Source organism: Pomacea canaliculata, linkage group LG9 (genome assembly GCF_003073045.1).
Source record: "Pomacea canaliculata isolate SZHN2017 linkage group LG9, ASM307304v1, whole genome shotgun sequence".
Classification (NCBI taxonomy): domain Eukaryota; kingdom Metazoa; phylum Mollusca; class Gastropoda; order Architaenioglossa; family Ampullariidae; genus Pomacea; species Pomacea canaliculata.
The window spans coordinates 20905368-20923974 of record NC_037598.1 but is presented as its reverse complement, the minus strand read 5'-3'; the positions used below and the strand labels follow the sequence as shown (position 1 = coordinate 20923974).

The window sequence follows — 18607 nt, the reverse complement described above, 5'->3', positions numbered from 1 at the left end:
GGAATGGGGGGGATTTGCTCACTTTTCCTTTCGTCAGAAATACTATTGAAGGATACAATTCTGTAGAAACCTGGTCGCCTTTTTAAAAATGTACCTCAGCCATCAAACATCATGCACCCTAATTGATGTTGAAGAACATTAGTGTAACCTGTTACCTTGTATTGTGGCCTTCCGACCTATTTATTGATGGAGAGATCACACTTCAAGCTTAACATATTCCCAAGTGAAATAGATCTTTTAATCACCAAAATTTTACACATTCTGTAGTGCACATACGGGTCAACTAAGAATATGCAAGTCTTTAAATATAGTATATATAAACCATGTCCTCAATCTCCACATGTACATAATATTTTCATCTCTAACAGTTTTCCTGAAAGTCAAAGATTTTGTAAGAGCTATGCTCTTTCATCACATGCTTTCAAGAATTGGACCCAATCAACTTGTACCAAACATTGTATTGATGTGATTTTTATTTCTATCTCAATTTTTTTTTTACATGACAGAAAAACCATTCAAAAGAGCATCCACAAAAAAAAGCTTGCACAAAGAACATAGGCATCTATAAGTTTAAAATATCTTTTTGATGTGGAAGAAAGAACATCAACACATCAATCCATTCCTTCAGCTGGAATAATTACATGGTGCACTCTTTACAATTGCATCTAATTACAGCATCTTCCATTTTTTATCTCAAATAGGTTTTGAACAAAGGAAAGAAAATAATTTTTCTTATACAGCAGCAGTCACTATTACACAAGGATGATTTTATTAGTAGCACAAAAATGGAAAGGAAAAACTGTCAGAAATGTAGGTACAGAAAGGGAAAATAGATGTTGGTATTGCACATCACCTCTGCTGTCATTCACTTTACCCTCTTCTGCATGCACCCCTCCCCCACCAAGGGAATGGAACATGGCTATCTACATCTTCAGTCAGCAAACAGCCTTAGATATTCATCAGCTGTGGAGTACTGAATAAAACCTGAGCTCATTATATTAAACCAAAGAATGTAATTCATTCAGGGTGGAGGGGGCGGAAAGAGATATACTTTCATTTTTTAATTTTCTGCTACATATTTTTTAAAAGCCGGTGTTTAAGAAAACAATTATGGATAAAAAACCTTTTAGTATCAAAATCAATCATATAGGTGTCCAGATAGGCTGGAATGGTCTGAAACTGGTTTTTAAAAAAAAAAGACACTGCAACACAACAAGCATTTTGGACTACTAATATATAACAGGGCCTTCTGTTGCGTATTACAATAAACTGTGCTAACAGCTATGCCACTGCTTGCAAAGCCTGTTTGCAATTGCACCATCCACTCCAGCTGCTTTGGCATGCTTGTTCACATATTTGCTTTCACAAGAGTTGAAGGAGAGGGACAAAAATGTAGCCTACAAAAATAGACAATTTCTACACTTGCTGCTTAGACTCAGATGCTTAAACAGAAACTGCAAATCATAACTGAAAAGGAAGATTTTTTTTGGAGGGGAAGATGACTGAACACTGATATAGCAATATAAATGTACACGCACATGCATGCACACACACAGACACATTTTTACTGCAGCATGCCTGCATAAACTGGATCAGATAAATCCCATATCGATGGTGCCCTACGCTCTTCTTTATTTCAGAATGTAGCCAAAAGTTTGAAGCAAAAGCAGATGAGACAACTGGGGTAGTACATACAAGGAAATACATATTTATATGTACAATGACATCACATTAACTTCGCCGCTTGTCGATTTCAACATTTTTCTGTACATTCACTCAACGACCCACCCAACTCCCAGACCCTATCAGCTTGTTTGATACCCCTTACTTTAACCAATTTTCCACCCACCCTCACCCAAGGACAGGTCCTGCTGGTTAGATGATACCTGTGACAACCATTCAGAACTGCAATATTGCTACCAGTCATGGTAATTCACTATTTCTCAATTTTCATATCATGCTCCAGAATATTTTATGATGTTTGGGTTGGCCTCAAATTTTTTTTTTTTGGTCTCCCCAGCCAACTACTCACAATCTGGTCTCCCTCTGCATGTAAAATCTGACCATCCTAAATATTCTTAACCATGAAAATGAGCACTATTACTCTCCTATGACCACTGCCAACACTTTCTCCCAAAATTATTACTGTATAAAGTCCCTGGTCACAATCACACCCCATATCCCTTGCTGTGGCCCTTTCTTTGTATCTAACTAGCATGCACATCCTTCGCGTTTGTTGGTTTGATCGTTTGAGAGTTTAATCTGGTCTGGAAACTCATTGTACAACTCCACCTCAGTTTCTTGTGCCAGGGCATTCTTGGCCACTGTCTGGAACGCTTGCTCAACATTGATGGCCTCCTTGGCGCTGGTCTCAAAGTACGGGATCTCACCCTTGCTGCTGCACCAGCCCTGTGCTCGTTTAGCCGTGACCTGCAACACAGACAGAACTTCACAGCTGCTGACCATCATCGATTTTACTCTGAAGACATTTTGAACATTACTGTAGGCTGAAAGATGCTTGCACATTTATCACCCAAGGTCAAAAGTCGAGCCAGAAGATTCTTTACATCTAAATAACTTTACCCGTTCCTTTAGAAGAGTGTATTTAAATCTTACTTCAAATACAGTAAAATCCACCAACAGGCTGTTTCCTGTCAGAAGAATACCTTTGGCATACCTAAAGTGCTGGAGACTTTCAAGTTTTAAGCATTATAATCAGTAAAACTTTCTCATTAAGACCTTCCACACTGCAATGCCCTCTCAGAAACAACCCCACAAATTTTAAAGGATGCATTTCGCCATTTAATAGGCTTCTCTAATGTGATTACCTCCCTCACATAACTCGTGACTAACATTTTGTGCTCTATTATGACTTTTCTACAGAAGTGGTATATTGAAACATATTAACTAGATTTTTAAAAATTGTTTCTGGGTGACTGTTTGCCTTATATTACAGATTTTTGCAGAAACAGCATAAAATAAATTCATTACATTTTGCATGAAACTACTTGTTTATTTGGTCACCAGCCATTTCTACCTAAAAACATATCACCCCAGTCATTATCGGCCTCCACAAGTTTACCACACAATAATGACCATTTGACAATACGCAGCAAATGGCAATGGCAAATAAACACAGTTTTATCCTCAATTTCTTTTAAATAAAGCCTTTGTCATCATTTATTCTATAGTTCATATTAAATGCATATATACCCACACTCCATCTTACTATATGACTTATTTTGACAATAAATGTAATCAAAACTGTTGCACTTCATCAGCCGTCACTTGACAGAAACAAAAGTAGAAAGGGAAAGATGTTACCTGATTTGAATAAGACATAGCTTTAATGTGCAACTGCAATATCAGCTAGCAATGTGTCTAGCATTTGACCAAGCATTTAAATTTTAGTATAATTGGAAAAACAAACCTATTAAACGCTCTACTCACAGCTCTGTTTTCCAGGTCAATCTTGTTGCCTATGACAACAAAAGGAAAGTTTTCGGGATCACGTGGGCTTGCCTGGATAAGAAACTCATCACGCCAGCTGTCAAGGGAGCGGAAGGTGTTTGGCATGGTAACGTCAAAGACAAGTACGCAGCAGTCAGCCCCACGATAAAATGCCACACCCAGACTCTGAAACCGCTCCTGACCAGCGGTATCCCATATCTGCGATGAAAAATAGTAAACTGATAGTATTCACAAAGCTACAATGGAAAGGGTCTTATGATATGCAATATTTTTAACACAACTTTGCTGTGTCTATCTGCATGCATAAGTGAGCACATGCATTCCAAAGCTTCTTACTAGACCTCAATTATTCAAGATACCCTACTAACTTTTAAATTCTAAGTCATCCATGGTCTTTCTTCACTCTTTAGTTATTGCTTAAACACAGACATTCTCTCTCCCATTAAACACATATTATTAAGCTATCAACTAATATTTCTTCCATAAATCCTTTCCAAGGATCACATTTCACACTACTGTTTTATTCATGCCAGAGCTACAGATAGACAGCAGATTATATCATTTACTGATTGTCAGTCTATTTTTTATACATTTATGTTAACTTCATGCACAGCAACAACTGGGCTGTGGAGACCTTGAATTACAAATCAGTGAGCTAAGAACTAATTTATACCTGCATCGTGACTAGTCGATCATCCACCATGACTTCTTTTGTGAGGAAATCAGCTCCGATTGTAGCCTTGTATTGGTTACTGAACTTCTTGTTGACATACTGGTTCATGAGTGATGTTTTCCCAACGCTGCACACCAAGTTTAAGATAGTATTGCCAAAGCCAGCAAGCACACAGTCACGACAAGTCTGGGAAGGGGAGGAAGAGACCTCCAATTTTGTACACACAGATAATACTAACCAAAAAAAGAAAAGAACAACTCTCTGAAGACACTTTATTACTGCTGTACAATCAATGTGCCTTTGATCTGTTCTAATGGTTAACTCTTCCTATAAACTTCGCACCCGTGAATGCAAAAGTCTTCATAGCTAATGCTCAATTACATTGATGTCTGTATCGATTGAATTACTAATAACTGAGTGTTTGATAACAAATGTCATTATCATCTGTAAAAGTGATCACTAATTCATTTTTGTATTCAGATAAATACAAACTGATCAAAAAAATTTTTTGGAAAAGTTAAATACGTACCCACTGTCGCCAAGTATGATCACTTTTAGAAGCACCTTCTTCCTAGATGCCATATCGTTGTTTTAGAGTTGGAGATCTGAAAACATAGCACACAGCTAAATGATACATATAAAATCAAAACAGTTTATACATACATCACTAAAAGAATGCTGGTAACACCAGTGCCAATAACTTACACCATTCTGTCATACAAGCAATCACTGCAATAGAATTTCATCTCATAAACAAAATTTACCAAAACTTCTGAAGCAAAGAAAACAAGCCAAAAACAACTGTAGGAGAAGAAAGTGAAATGTGGAGTTTAAAAAATCTCGTGACTACATCAACTGCAACACAGCACTGACACAGTTCTATCCTTTCTTTGTTCGCGTCATCAGTTATTTTTAGATGCAGACAACAGACAACACAGCCACATGCTCCACCTGTGACCATGACTAAGAACTCTATCTCTGTAATGTGGTATAATGTATATCTACACACCAAAGCATTTATTGCAAACAAGCTGTCACACTTTAATGATAATCCCTGACAGCTTTGTCATCAACAACAGATTACACACTTTATTTCTAAAAAAGATGAGCTAAGCCCCATCTTTGTACAGGCTGCAGCATGTCCTGTCAAAGGATGCCACACTACCCTCTTAACAAGGTGAGTATCAATTAAAAAAAAACAACCTTTTCACAATAAAGACACACTGAAGCTCTATGTCATTTATCTGTGAGTTTAACTTCAACACAAGCCTGTTGCCATTCAGATGATATTCCACAACAGCCAATCAATTTTATCTTACATGATAGGCGACGATGATAAGTGATATGTCACAATCTGAAAGAAAAATACTGATGGGACTCATCTACCTTTGTACCAATCTACACTGATCCAGATTTTTTTTTCATTCTACTACTCCTAGAAATGTCCACATTTGGTTCACCACTTGTTCTCAGCCAAAAATAGAACAAGCATTTAAAAAATATCTAATAATTTATCATCATCTTTCAAATGAAAATTTTTAAAAGTTACTTATGCATGAGCCTAATAGCAATATTTCTTGTATAGCTGTTATTTGTTGTTAAACAATGTGGTACGTTAAGTCCCATTTTAAAACGCATTGAACCAAAAAAACTAGTCTTCTACAGTACTGCTACGATAGCAAAACCAATTATTCCAACAACACAGCACCAATAGAAGGTTCAAAAGTCACTCACATGAGAACTGATATCACTTTTATGATATGACCAATCTGTTTAACCGTAACTAGGACTAGCGGCTGACCTCATGCCTCTTGATTATAGGCGAAGTCAAGAAGTAGCATCTAAGTGCAGACAATAAGTAGCAATAGTACAAACACAGCAGTTCAGTTTACTGCGTAACTCTCTTTGAAATATGTGCTGGACATGTAAAGACTCTTGTAAAGTCACAAACCCATTTTTAAAGGAAACTAACAATGCAACTAATAAAACTGAAGAAAAGAGTAGACAATAACATTTGCAATGGAAATGAACAAACCCTCAACACGGTTAACAAAGCTTAATAATATGCTATAGGCTTTAACCTTTAATTTAAATATGCAAAACTGCAGCAAGGTCAAAATACACCTTTTTAAATCTCTTTAGCCTCGAGAGATAATTGAAAGCCTGTCAATGCCTAAGTAGTCTCATCTTATAAGACAACAGAAATAAGTCTTCTGATTTTCTCTTCTAGTATGTAGAGAATGCCATAAAGAAAATTTTATTCCAAGAAAGTAGAGTTAATTATGACCATAAAAATATACTAAATGTTACATCTTAAAAGTAGGTCTTTTCTGAAGGAAATCACTCTCAAAATGCATGCAAATCAGATATGTCTGTCTTATTACCCTGGGCTATCAGGAAAAAACACGAACAAAATTAATGTGGATATGGGAAGGATCGTTACATTAGCCTTGACAAATAATTTAGCATGTGACTGTTCAATCAGGATCACATATAGTCAAGCTCTGCATTTTATAAACTGTGTACAGGAAACAACACTAAATGTTTGACATTTCCTTCTTTTGTTCTTACTGGCTTGCCAATCACAACAGGAAGACAGTGCAATACATCAAGAATGGTACAAATTCACAGGTTAAGGCACAAATCTCGTATTATGTGATTTTTTTCACCTCACAGTCAATTCTTTTACCTGGAAGACTAAAGACATGTCCAAGGATCAATTTTGTGTGTGTGCACATGCGCAGAATGATACTTATTACTTGTACCAAGCTCAACTAAACAATACTTCAAATTTAATTGCCTTTGGAGGTTACTCTTTTGTTGAAAAACGCATGTAACAACATATGATTTGCTCGAAAACAAAAATCGCTAAAAATCTTAAACTTTCTTCAGAGAACAAATAAGACAGAAACAAGTCAATGCAGTATTGCTCACCAAAAAAAAAAACCCAACTAAGTGGAGCAAAATACTACTTTATGAATATTTCCTTTGGGTATCCATAAAGGTATACCTCCAAAATCCGACTGCTATTCTGCCATGATCCCTTTATATGTTTATTTTATATAAAAGAACATCAAAACTGCTGAATATTTATATTCAACATTGTTCTCCCTTAAGCTATATGTTAATTTATAAAGCTTTGCTTTAGGGAAGGACCTTATCAGCACCATCTTTCTCTTATGTACATTTTGATTTACTAAATGGACTGTTCCTAGGTCAAATGAACCATGTCTTAAAATTGAAGCAGTTGGGGACTAAAAGCTATCACAATCATAAAATAATATATATATATATTTCTATAAAATATATACTTTTAAAATCAACTTAATCTGAAAACTATGAACTGGTTCTTCTAATTCTACTGTCTAGGTTTGCTCTTCAAAACTAGTAATCTTAAACAGTGTAGCTTGCCACAAACTTTTTCTCAAAGAAAGAAATGTGCACGCAAGAAATTAAGGAAAGTCGATGCTTACAGCTTAGTCTTTTAAAGAGGCATGTTAGCTGAAGTATGGTTTAAGAAAAGTGACTTTCTTCTAGATGCCAAGTGAATTTTTCTAAGTAGCAAATTTATTGCTCTTTTGGAATTTGCAGATTACCACTAAATCGACACCATGAATATTTTACAGTAATCCTTCGTTTACTGCCAGAGATGCATTTCAGAGCCACCCACAATAACGGAAATACTGCGAAATAGAAACAGTATTTATCTACTTATACACTATATTAAGGCTTTATTCCTTGCTCTTAGTGTATCTTGTTACTAATAACATCAACAAACGAATGTGGTAAAGATATTTTGGGCATTTGGTTCTAATGCTCACGAACGTTCACTAGCTCAGATATGTATGCTACTACTATCACAAATTTACACTAAAGATAATGCTAATATGACAGAATTTATCTATTTATCCCTTAATAGAAATTCAGTATTCAACAACTGTCTAGTTCTGCGGCAACATTATAAAGGCAATATATCACAGTGTACCTTAAAGCTTGCAAACATGTTATGTACGCCACTCTTACCGGTAACAATCACAATTAAGTTCTTAAGGAAACATTTTAATGGGCGGACACGAGTTCGGTATAGGTATTGGGCGCGGACTTGCAAGCCACGAGACATATGTATCAGATATGGCTGTGTATAAAGCATATCCCTATGAATCTTATTGAGTGACAATGACATCTTCACCAAAAAGCAGGAAGCTGTTTCATCGTGGGTTTCCCCTTCAAGTGTAGCACTAAACCTTCATACTGACAGTACAATTATTGATTACAAAATGATAAAACTATCCCAGTATATGAATAGATTAGATCTATTCTCATAGGGAAAATATTACGAAGCTGTGAAGCTTTTCTTTATTCCTCTCTCATTCGTTAGAATTCAAATGTTTGTAAATGTTTCTAGATGTTTTTGAAAAGAACTATTAGATAAAATGAACAGACGTCAAAGCCCACAACGAATGATCAACAAAACGTATTTGAAGCTATCCCATCAGTTTTCACATGCGATTATATCACCATTGCCTACTACTTAACCTACAACACAAAATCGCACAGCGATTGTTTTCTAGATGAAAATTTAACATCGTTAACAATGATTAGTAAAACCCCATTCACATACCTTACGCTTTTAAAGTAGACGTTTCTATTCGTTCCAGCATCAGTCAACCCCCAAACACCCTCAATATGGCGCTAAATCCCGTGATCGCTTACGTCATGACACCCACAATGCCCCAGCGTGTTCCGGTAAACAAAGAGGCATGGAAAATGCAGACGATGAAAGTGATTTTCAGTCATCAGAACTTGGAACAGTTCAGTAGTAAGCACAAAATACCAGAATACTTACGCTTTGTTGCAGAAAACTGTGCTATTGGTTTGGACTTACGCTTATGTAATCTGTACGCTGAGGCTAGCACGAGACTTGTCACGTGCTACATTCTTACCACCTGATAGCGAATCCTGTACACTCCTATAAGTATACACTGTTAATCAAAGGCAGGGGAGGAGTAGAATTCGTACATGCACCATTCATCTGGGTTTTCCCATTTTAGGTTGTTTTGTTTTTGACAGTTTCAGAACACAACCAGAATTCCTAAATCGGTACAAATGCATTTTCGACGCCATGTAAGAGCTATGGGTGTCATGATGCTGTGGAAGTGAAGGAAAGGAGCTGAGCAGGTGGCTCATGGAGTTGGGGGTCATTAATAAACTGTCTTTTTAAAAAAAACGGGTGATAGGGATTTTTTTTTAGGTGGGGGTTGTTTTAGCATCGATTAGGCCTATCGCGTAATACGTACTACTCATGTATAATTGTTCAAGCTCTCGCAGCATTTGACTGAAGCTAATTTTTGTTTACAAAACACTCACCATTGATCGAGCGAGTCTAAATCTTTCATCGTCTGCTTATTAAGCTGCTTCGTAATCGTTTTGAAATATTTTATGTAAACACTTAAGGCCTATGAAAAGACTTTTGTTACTAAAACTCTCTATATTCTGGAGGGTAAAAAGGGAAGATTTTGAACGGAACCCTATCCCATTCCAGTCAAACAGCTGTCACAGAAAGCATAACACTAGAGTGAAGGGACACCATTTTCCTGCACTCAAGCTGGAATTTATGCTACATATTATTTACAGATTCAAAATGTGTACTTTGGAATGGGACGTTTCATAAATCATTGTTATAATTTGCTGAGAAAATAGATATTTTACAAATAACTATATCCTTTTTAAAAAAGTGAACCATTGGGTATGATCTTTAAGGGGTCATTTATTTATGATTAAGGTGTTTACCCCCTTCCTTCTAACTCCCAACTCTCCTCCCCTATTCCCATACTTCTGTTCATTGTGCATTATCACCTTCAAGTTTAAAAAGATGGAGGAGGAATGGGTAAGGGGAGTAGGATTAGTGCTTTATCCTGAGCCAGCAATTATGGCTATATCATGGCAAAGCAGATGGCCCTGTAAATAAATGCCATAGAAGAGGAACCCAGAAGAGTCGATCCTCACTTTACTGGTGACCGATGTTAAATGTTGACCTAACACCTGGAAGAGGAACAGTCTATGAGATTATAGGAGGCTACAAAAAAAAAAATAAAAAGACACTTTTGACTGATTGATTAAAAAAATGCAATAAGGGTCCTTATTTAAAAGATATATAAAAGGATTTGTTTTCTATATGGCAGCTGGGAAGATGCATACAAAAGAGAGATCAAATCTTTCCAGGATATGGGAGACATCGGGGAAATTTGGTAAGGAGTTATAAATGATTTTTTTTAGCCCTCCATCAGTGCCTCATTTTATCAGTCCCTTCATCAATAAAGCATACAACTAAATTTTTGGATTGAATTATAATTATAACCAGTAAAATAACATCACTGCGAAAGTTGATAGAGTAACTACAAGATGCTATAAATGGAATAATTTCTCTTTTTATTCTGTACTTTGGTCATATCCAGTATAATACTGCTAAGGAATATTAGAAAATTGCACTATTATTATGATTATATATTTTATTTTTGATTATGTCTCTATTATTTTGTATATGTATATAAATAGGTTTGGGGAAGAAAGTCAGGAACGAATGGTGAAGTGGTTAGAGACAAATGAAATGGTCAGCTTTCAAGATCCTGTGCTAGACATGGGATGTGGGAATGGAGCATTTCTTTTAGAACTGGTACTCAATTTTATATTTCTTTTTGCATGTTTGGACATAGTCCTAGACAGCCAGGTGCTTTTTTTAAGAGTGTGGTGTTTCATGTAAATAAATCAAAACTGGGGTATACAAGAAGCATCAGGTATAAAGTAAGATCTGCTCAGGCACCTGGTCATAGGAAATGGAGGATCCCTAACTCTGTCAGATTAAATGCTGTAATCAAAATTAAAATCTCATGAAGTGTGATGGTACAACTTCAGCATTATTACTTTCAGTTTGGGGGAGATTTCACTAAATACTTGCCTAGTAAACATCTTCATTAGTTGACAGTCGCACCTGAATGTAGACATGACATGTTCATAGACATAATGCATGCAGTGGGTGTAAAAAGTATCCAGCTATAATATAGATCTTTCTGGTAATGCTTTTATTTCATTGTAATCCTCTGACTGGAGGAAAAAGACACTAACATCTAGACTTGTAAATCTTTGGCACAGACAAGCAAGGAAAACCTAGGAGACGTTAAGCTTGAGCTGTTTTTCCTTGTGATCAGATTAAGCTCCTACAAAAAAGAAGGGGGACATTTTGTGTAACAAACCACATATGGTATAAGATAAATATACTGTTAAGAGACAGGAAAACTGAGAAATTTGACAAACATAAAAGCTTTATACTTTCGCAAATTGAGTTAAATTAGCAAGACATGTTTGCCTCCCCTCTCTACCTCATTCACTGTTGCAACCATAGTTCCATCCATCTAAAAATTAAACAGAGAAAAATATCTTAAAAGTCTCAACACAAAGCTTCAAATTATGCATCCTCATTGATCTAAAAGCAGTTTAGCATTGCTTGTAAGTTGCCAAGCCAAAAAAAACATTACCACCATATTCTCAGAATTGTTAAAACAATTGATGAACCAAGCACTGCACAAGAAAGCTCTACATGAAACTGCAAGGAGACTACTATAGAAATAACCCTAAATGTAGCTGGGTATACATGGTGTTACAAAATGTACCTGGCTATACACAAAGTTTTAATTGCTATCAAAAGGAAAATGAAAAAAGCCATTACAAAATCTCTCTGCTAGCAGTAGCTTATTTTCTTCTACCTTTCTTTCAGTATGTTTTCCAACTGTCACAATAGTACGTACCATGCATGCACTGGTTTTTATCTGCACAACAAAGCAGTGAGCTGGGAAGGGCAGTTAACATGCATGATTCCAATTATTGATTAAAAACATTGGAGGGAATTGATGATTGACACAGAAAAAGTGGAAATTTGAAAAGAGCCGAAGAGGACTAGCAAGATGAGATGCACAGGAGTAAAGTCTGTCTGTTGCACAATAAAGCAAGAAGCTGTCAATGACAAATTATGTTTATGTGGTATGGGTTTTTCTGGCAGTGAAGGGAATGATCTCAGGGCTTCTGCTTACGCAAAAAAATTGCGTACAGTACGTATTAAAAGTTCTGATGACCCCTTCACTTTTCATGAATGGACCCCTTCAAATTTGGGCAAAGGAGTTTTTCCCTTACCAGGAAGAGTTCTATTAACCTTTTTCCAAGATGTTGACAGCGTGGTTAAAATCATCGTCTCAGAAACGGAAAGAAAGTGAGCACGCCAAGTACAGTGAGCATAAGCTCATCACAGATGCTTGCACACTCTTCATGGCACAGAAATCTCGCCGTTTCTGACTAGACATTACAGTGCTTTGTGTGCCTGAAAGGCAGTTGAGCAAAGTAGTTGATTTGTTGGGGTTTTTTTCACATTGTAAAGGGACCCCATAGAGTTAGCCTGGGATCCCTTAGAAATCTGAAGAAGGGGTCCCTGGGACCCCAAAGAATTTAGCCTTAGCAGAAGCCCTGTGATCTGTATCAGAGTTGCATTTTGTACAACCCCTGCACACTGCTTCTTTTGGGTGTAGATGACATTGCAAAGTGGTATGTTCACATGCATAGATTGTAACCTGAACATTACACATGCATGGACTATAACTTTGTGTGTAGACTTGAGCAGACATGTCTCGAGCTCACTACCCACTGCATTCAACCTTTATTTCAACCTTTATTTCTCCCTACACTACTTCTTGAAAATATCCAACTGTATGAAGGCAGTAAGCTTTACCAGAGAATTGATACTTATAAGTATAACAAAGTCTACACAAGAACATAATGATGTGTTTATAATCTGTGCTTGTGTGTTTCCACTAGAGGATGCGAGGCTTCACTTGTCTGACAGGAGTGGATTATGCACAAGGGGCTGTGGACTTGGCACTTGCAGTACTGGATGAGAAGGGCTACACTGATGTAGAACTACAGGTAATGAGAAATCCACTGTAGCACTATCATACAACGGAAAATACATAAATAGAAAACACCCTAACAATAGGTAAATTTGGCTAGGTGAAAGGTGAAACCAGTGTCAGAAGCCTAAGATTCCTAGAGTTTGTGTAAAGCCACCAACTTACATTAGCCAATACCACCCGTCCCCACAAGGAATCCATGACAGCAACTTGGTACTTGGATCATTTAGTTCATAACCAAATTGACCTCATCCTTCTGCCAGGGCCCTTCAAATCCAGCATCAACAAGGTAATAGGTTCTAACGTAGCCAGCGACCACAACCTTAATGAGCCTGAAGGTGAAGCGCTACTCAGCCAAACCTCAAATTCATTTTGATTTGGAAAAGCTGCAAGATCCAAATTTGGAAATCTTGAGGCCAAAGGTTGAGGCAAATTTGACACCCTAAGCATGGTGGCTGGTAACATTTAAAAGAAGATTTTTTTTTTTTCAAAACCCCAAGAAGTGCTAAAGTGGCAAAGGAAGAAGAAACAACCCTGGATCAGTAATGAAGTCTTAGATCTCTGTGATCAAAGAAGGGCATTGAAGAAAGAAAATGTAATCCCAAAACAGCTTTAAGTACAAAGCAGGGAATCATGACATCAGGAAGAACATGAAGGCAACAAAGGAGAACTGGATCTAGGACTACTAATAAGGGAATGGAATGAGTTGATAGCAAAATCTACTACCAACTTATTAAGACCCTCATCAAGACAGGTCGTAACTTCAGTCATTGAAGACAGCAATTGCCACCTTCTCGTGGTGACACTACTGTATCACATGGGTGGACTAAATAGTGCTGCATGCACAGCTTTCAGCTGAGGAAGTTAACATCATCTCAAACAACCAGACTAGAACCAGTGAGTCTACAGACCCTCCAGTCCTATGGGAAGAGGTCAAGAGTGATACACAATGAAGGGAGGAAAGTCACCTGGTGTTGGAAATGTCCTAGCTGAGCTCCTCAAGCAGACTTGAGCAAACAAAAAAGGCCCTGACTTCTTTGTGCCAAATGATTTGGGAACATGGTGAATAAACTGAAGTGATGATCACCTTTTTGCTGTTTAATATGTGAACATTTCTTAGTATTTTGGAGTCATCATCATTAAATTTGCCGTGATCGCCCTTTACTGCTGGAACGCAGCAAATCTTTGTTTTGTTCTTTTATCTTAGTTCTGCATCTTTGTGCCTGTTTTATGGATCCTGTTCAGCGCAGTGAGCTTGCCTTTTGGCTGAGATATTGTACTATACAAATTAACTTATTATTATAAACATACATAAGCCTAATCGGCCACCCAAACAAAGTTATGCTAAAAATAACCCAGAATTACATCAACACCAGTGCAAGGCAAACAAAGAACAAGCTAGCTTCAGATCAGGCAGAAGCACACTTGAACAGATCTTCAGCTGTCACATCCAGACAAAAAAAGAAATCAAATCAAAATCAAATCAAATCAAAACAGACTTTATTGTCTGCCCAGGAGACCCAGGGCAGAAATTTGTCTTTGCTCACATACCCATACAGACATTTAACACACAGATAGGAGTAAAAGTGAGGAGTAAAATAGTGTTGATTGCACCAGTCCATCAAAGCAGTGTATGTTTATCCTAACAACAAACCTTGGGTGACCAAGGGCCTAAAAGCACTGCTGAACAAAAAGAAACATTTGTTCATCACGGGCAGAAGCCCACGACAGAAGATTAGTACATAGAGAGGACCATGATGCTATCCGTTGGGTGGGCAGAGGCTCTACGAGCATACTAGTTAGTCCGCTTTCAGTAGTTTGCCGGTGGACCAACGAGTATCGACGAGATTGAAACAGAGGTCGAGTTAGCTCTCGCCATAAACCCGATGTGTCAGAATGCGGCTCGTGGTTACATCTTGAGCTCGCTGGAGGGACCTGCCAGACGTCGAGTTATGATGCTTCCGCATGACGCAAGAGATACGCCGAGAAAGATCTTGGGTGTCCTAGTGGAGGCGTACGGCGAACGGAAAGATGTCGACATCAGTGCCACAGCAACGTGATGAGGTGGTCGACGAATGCGCCGCGAAGCTCCAGAATTTAAGCAGGCGAGGTAGAAGGCGGCGCAGATCGTCGAAGTGGCGGCGATTGACACCATCTCGGAGGACTGCAGCCCGACCGGTCAGGGAAAGTGACTGCCCCCGTTTTCCGTAACAGGATGACAGGGAAATAAAGTGTAGCTGGCCTGACTGGAAAGTGGCCGACGGCGGAGGTTGTCATTTATGGCAGTTGAGTGATGGCGTTGCTCGACACCGGCAGTGAGGTAACGACGGTCACTGACGAGTGGGCACGAGGGCATATACAGGACTTACAGCTAAAACAAACTCAGGAGTGGCGGTGGTGGACATGTTTACGGCCAGCGTCTGAGGACGTTCCTATCATGGTGGTCAAAGACCTGGTCGATGTGGTCACAAGTGAGCGCAGGAGGCGCGTGTCGCTTCTACTAGGGAAGAACGTCCTTGATCAGATAATGGACTCAACCGCAGATGTGGCGCAGGCAGTACAGGCAGCCGTGCATGAAGCTCATCTTGAGAAGACATTGTCAACAAAAGGACTGGCTAGGGCCGCTGGCAACACGCCCGTTCCAGGATGCCAATGGGTCTGACGTCCACACCAGCCACTTTCCATTTAGCAGAGTGTGGTATGAGAGGCTGTGGCACATGATGTACAAATTCAACATCAAAGATGGCCCAATTCAAGTCACTGAAGGGTTGTGCAAGAACTCAAGGAGTGCAATATAATGGAAGGGGCTATCAAGGGTGCCCCCTGTCACCCTTTTGGAGAATATCATGCAAGAAACCCTTCATGGCCATCACATCTCCATTTTTATCAGTAGCGACAATCTTAGCACATGCATCAGTCTGATAACAGGTACACCCCACCACCTTCAATGGCTGACCAGTCCTGATGGATCAGCATAACTGTAACTCATCGGATACCAAAGGATGAACAAATGAATGATCCTACATTTTGTAATACTTCCGCTTAAAATGTGAACCAAGCAATTGAGCATTTTGAATTTACTTTCTGGACAAACTTCCTTCTGTGGCCTCATTTTCTGTATTGTCTAAAGCTTTGTTAGAGTAGCAAGTTTAGCTATTAGAAACTTTTTTCTTTTTTTCTTCAAGTTTTTAAAGTAGCCTATTATGGGCACTACCTTTACATGGTGTGAATTGCTTCCTTATTTCCATCTGTGCTTAAAAGTTATGGTAGCTCCAAACAAGCCATGCTTAATTTTCTGTTTGTATGTTCAGAGTGTGGGAGGGAATAAAAGATTCCATGCACACGTGTGTGTGTGTGTACATGTGCACATTTGTGAGAGCAAACATAGTGTCACCTTTTTTTTTTTTTAACCTTTAGGCTGGTGATTTAACAAGTGATCCCACTTCACTGCTGGCAACCTCATGCCTGTGCCGACAATATCGCGTGTGTGTGGACAAAGGAACGTATGATGCCATTAGTCTGAATCCTGATGGTGCTGAGAGAAGTCGTATGGCGTATAGACAGATGGTGAAGCACCTTTTGCAGCCAGGGGGTTTATTAATGATCACCTCTTGCAACTGGACTAAAGATGAGCTTCTAGACTTTTTCAAGACAGGTTTGTTATTGCCAGGGTTGTTGGTTTTCATTACCAGTAATCTATCGCCTGGTATCTTCTGCTTGCAAATAGAAGGAGAAAATAAAAACATCTTGTTTTGACAGATGTATGAAATCAGCCAAGATGTAAGAGGTAACATAGATAAGGGAAATAAACTGATCCTTTGTACACTGCATTATATGCTTTTTAAATTTGTTAATGGAATTGTTACAGCCATGTTTTCAAATATAGGAAAGATTAAGATTATCGCATAAATAGTGGACTTACTCAAGCTACATTATTGTTAGCATTGAATTATTAAACATGTACAAAGCTGGAGAAACAAAATAAGTATTTCATGGTTTTGCAATCAACTGCCAGTAACCTTCGAAGCAGATTTTTAGTCTTGTACTTTCATTCTCACCAGCATAGAAACTGTAGTGAATAATGCAAAGAGAATATTTTTGATAGATTGGTGTACAAGCTCTTTCAAAATAAATTTATGCCAACTTTATTTTATACACAATGACCACAATTTTAATTCATGAGTTTAAAAACTACTAGTATACCTGCTAGTACATTTTGTATTCAGTGATAGATGAGAAAAGCATAATTTTCAGTATAAATACAATAAACTCCTTTGTGGCCATCTTCGATGGCTGAATTCATCATATAGCAAGTGGAAAATGTGGTTAACAACTTATGATCAAATTTTTAGTTACTGTGCAGTGAAACAATGAAACCTTCTCCCAATCCATATCCACCACCTCCCTGCTATTGAATCCTTTAAATGTGCACTGAAAAAGCACCTCTTCCTTTAGCATTACTCCTAACAACAGTCCACAAAATGCAACTCCTTTTCACCCTTCCCCCTTTTCGTGCTTATTGCTTCCTCCCTGCTCATCTTTCTTTGCAAAATAATGATACTCTGTCCTTATTACTTGGTTCCTCTTTGCATTTTCTGTATTTGGTTTTTATTTTTCATAGGTATTGTTTATCCTTCTGTAGTTCATGTTGTTTGTTCTTCTGTCCCTTATGTGTTGCTCCTATCTTGTTCTTATTATTGGGCAGTCCAGTGGTGCAACGGAAAATACCAATTTTCTCCCCACCCCCTTGTTCTTAAGCACTAAGATCATGCTCCTTATGGGCACAGTGCGAGTATAAGCCATACAAATTTTGCGTTTGTTAATATTAAAATGCTGGTAATTTTATAGGAGGCAATTGTTGGTGCTTTTGTAAAAGTTAAACCACTGAAGAAGTTTGGTACAAATATTATCCAAGAATTTTAAACAAGATTTTTTGTCAATCAATGTTGTAGAAAGATCAACAATCTTATGATTTAGATTTATGCAACTGGTGCCCAATATTTCACTTGCTACCCGTCATGTAATCTGCACTACAAATAGACTGAACTCAGCCATGTTTAAAACTTTTCAGTGGACATAAATGTTTAAAATGTTTTTTTATTATTATTTCAGATTTCAAGTTGTATGGTGAAATCAAAGCACCATCTTATCAGTTTGGAGGAAAAGTTGGGCAGTGTGTCACAACTCTTATTTTTACAACCCTGTAATTTGGCTGATAACACACTGTAAGCATCATCTCAAGTGGTTGTCTATTGAAGCAGCTGCGATTTTGGTTTCATTTGCTTATTCATGCCCAGTAATTTGTTGGAGAGTGGGGCCTCTTTGAAATCTGCTGTGGCACAAGTCGAAACTGTGTGCGCGCCAGTATGGGTATGACTTTTGTGATGAGCTATACAGGGAGAGAAATTTTGTTGTGCAAATATTCACTAGGATGTTGGTCAAAGGTGGTAGTCATAATCAAGACATGTTCCACGTGCAATGTCACTTGATGAGAATTTTTATGCTGTACACA

At 38.0% G+C, this 18607-nt stretch overlaps 2 protein-coding genes across 4 annotated transcripts; one reads left to right on the top strand and one right to left on the bottom strand.

Moving 5' to 3' along the window:
* Positions 1–453: 453 nt before the first annotated feature.
* LOC112572860 (ras-related protein rab7) lies at positions 454–9011 on the bottom strand. Of its 2 annotated transcripts, none has more exons than XM_025252784.1 (5): positions 8991–9011; positions 4674–4749; positions 4145–4271; positions 3451–3669; positions 454–2430 (listed from the first exon to the last, which is right to left on the bottom strand). In XM_025252784.1, the coding sequence occupies exons 2-5, from the start codon at positions 4724–4726 to the stop codon at positions 2212–2214; spliced, it is 618 nt and encodes a 205-aa protein (XP_025108569.1). In that variant the 5' UTR covers positions 4727–4749; positions 8991–9011; the 3' UTR covers positions 454–2211. The 2 variants fall into 2 exon arrangements, with proteins under 2 accessions (XP_025108569.1, XP_025108568.1); XM_025252783.1 differs by lacking the exon at positions 8991–9011 and adding an exon at positions 8766–8892.
* On the top strand, positions 8847–18572 carry LOC112572859 (EEF1A lysine methyltransferase 2-like). 2 transcript variants are annotated; one of them, XM_025252781.1, is made up of 6 exons: positions 8847–8963; positions 10327–10392; positions 10700–10817; positions 13004–13111; positions 16513–16750; positions 18208–18572. In XM_025252781.1, exons 1-6 carry the CDS (start codon positions 8905–8907, stop codon positions 18300–18302), a joined length of 684 nt encoding a protein of 227 aa, XP_025108566.1. In that variant the 5' UTR covers positions 8847–8904; the 3' UTR covers positions 18303–18572. The 2 variants fall into 2 exon arrangements, with proteins under 2 accessions (XP_025108566.1, XP_025108567.1); XM_025252782.1 differs by lacking the exon at positions 8847–8963 and adding an exon at positions 9254–9322.
* Positions 18573–18607: the final 35 nt, after the last annotated feature.

Excerpts from the sequence above, each read along its gene's own strand:
- LOC112572859 (XM_025252781.1), top strand. The coding sequence starts at position 8,905 with ATGGAAAATGCAGACGATGAAAGTGATTTTCAGTCATCAGAACTTGGA. Across the intron at positions 10,393-10,699 it reads GGAGACATCGGGGAAATTTG|GTTTGGGGAAGAAAGTCAGG; the intron begins GTAAGGAGTTAT and ends GTATATAAATAG. Across the intron at positions 13,112-16,512 it reads ACACTGATGTAGAACTACAG|GCTGGTGATTTAACAAGTGA; the intron begins GTAATGAGAAAT and ends TTTAACCTTTAG.
- LOC112572860 (XM_025252784.1), bottom strand. The coding sequence starts at position 4,726 with ATGGCATCTAGGAAGAAGGTGCTTCTAAAAGTGATCATACTTGGCGAC. Across the intron at positions 3,670-4,144 it reads ATCGACTAGTCACGATGCAG|ATATGGGATACCGCTGGTCA; the intron begins GTATAAATTAGT and ends TTTTCATCGCAG. Across the intron at positions 2,431-3,450 it reads TTGACCTGGAAAACAGAGCT|GTCACGGCTAAACGAGCACA; the intron begins GTGAGTAGAGCG and ends TCTGTGTTGCAG.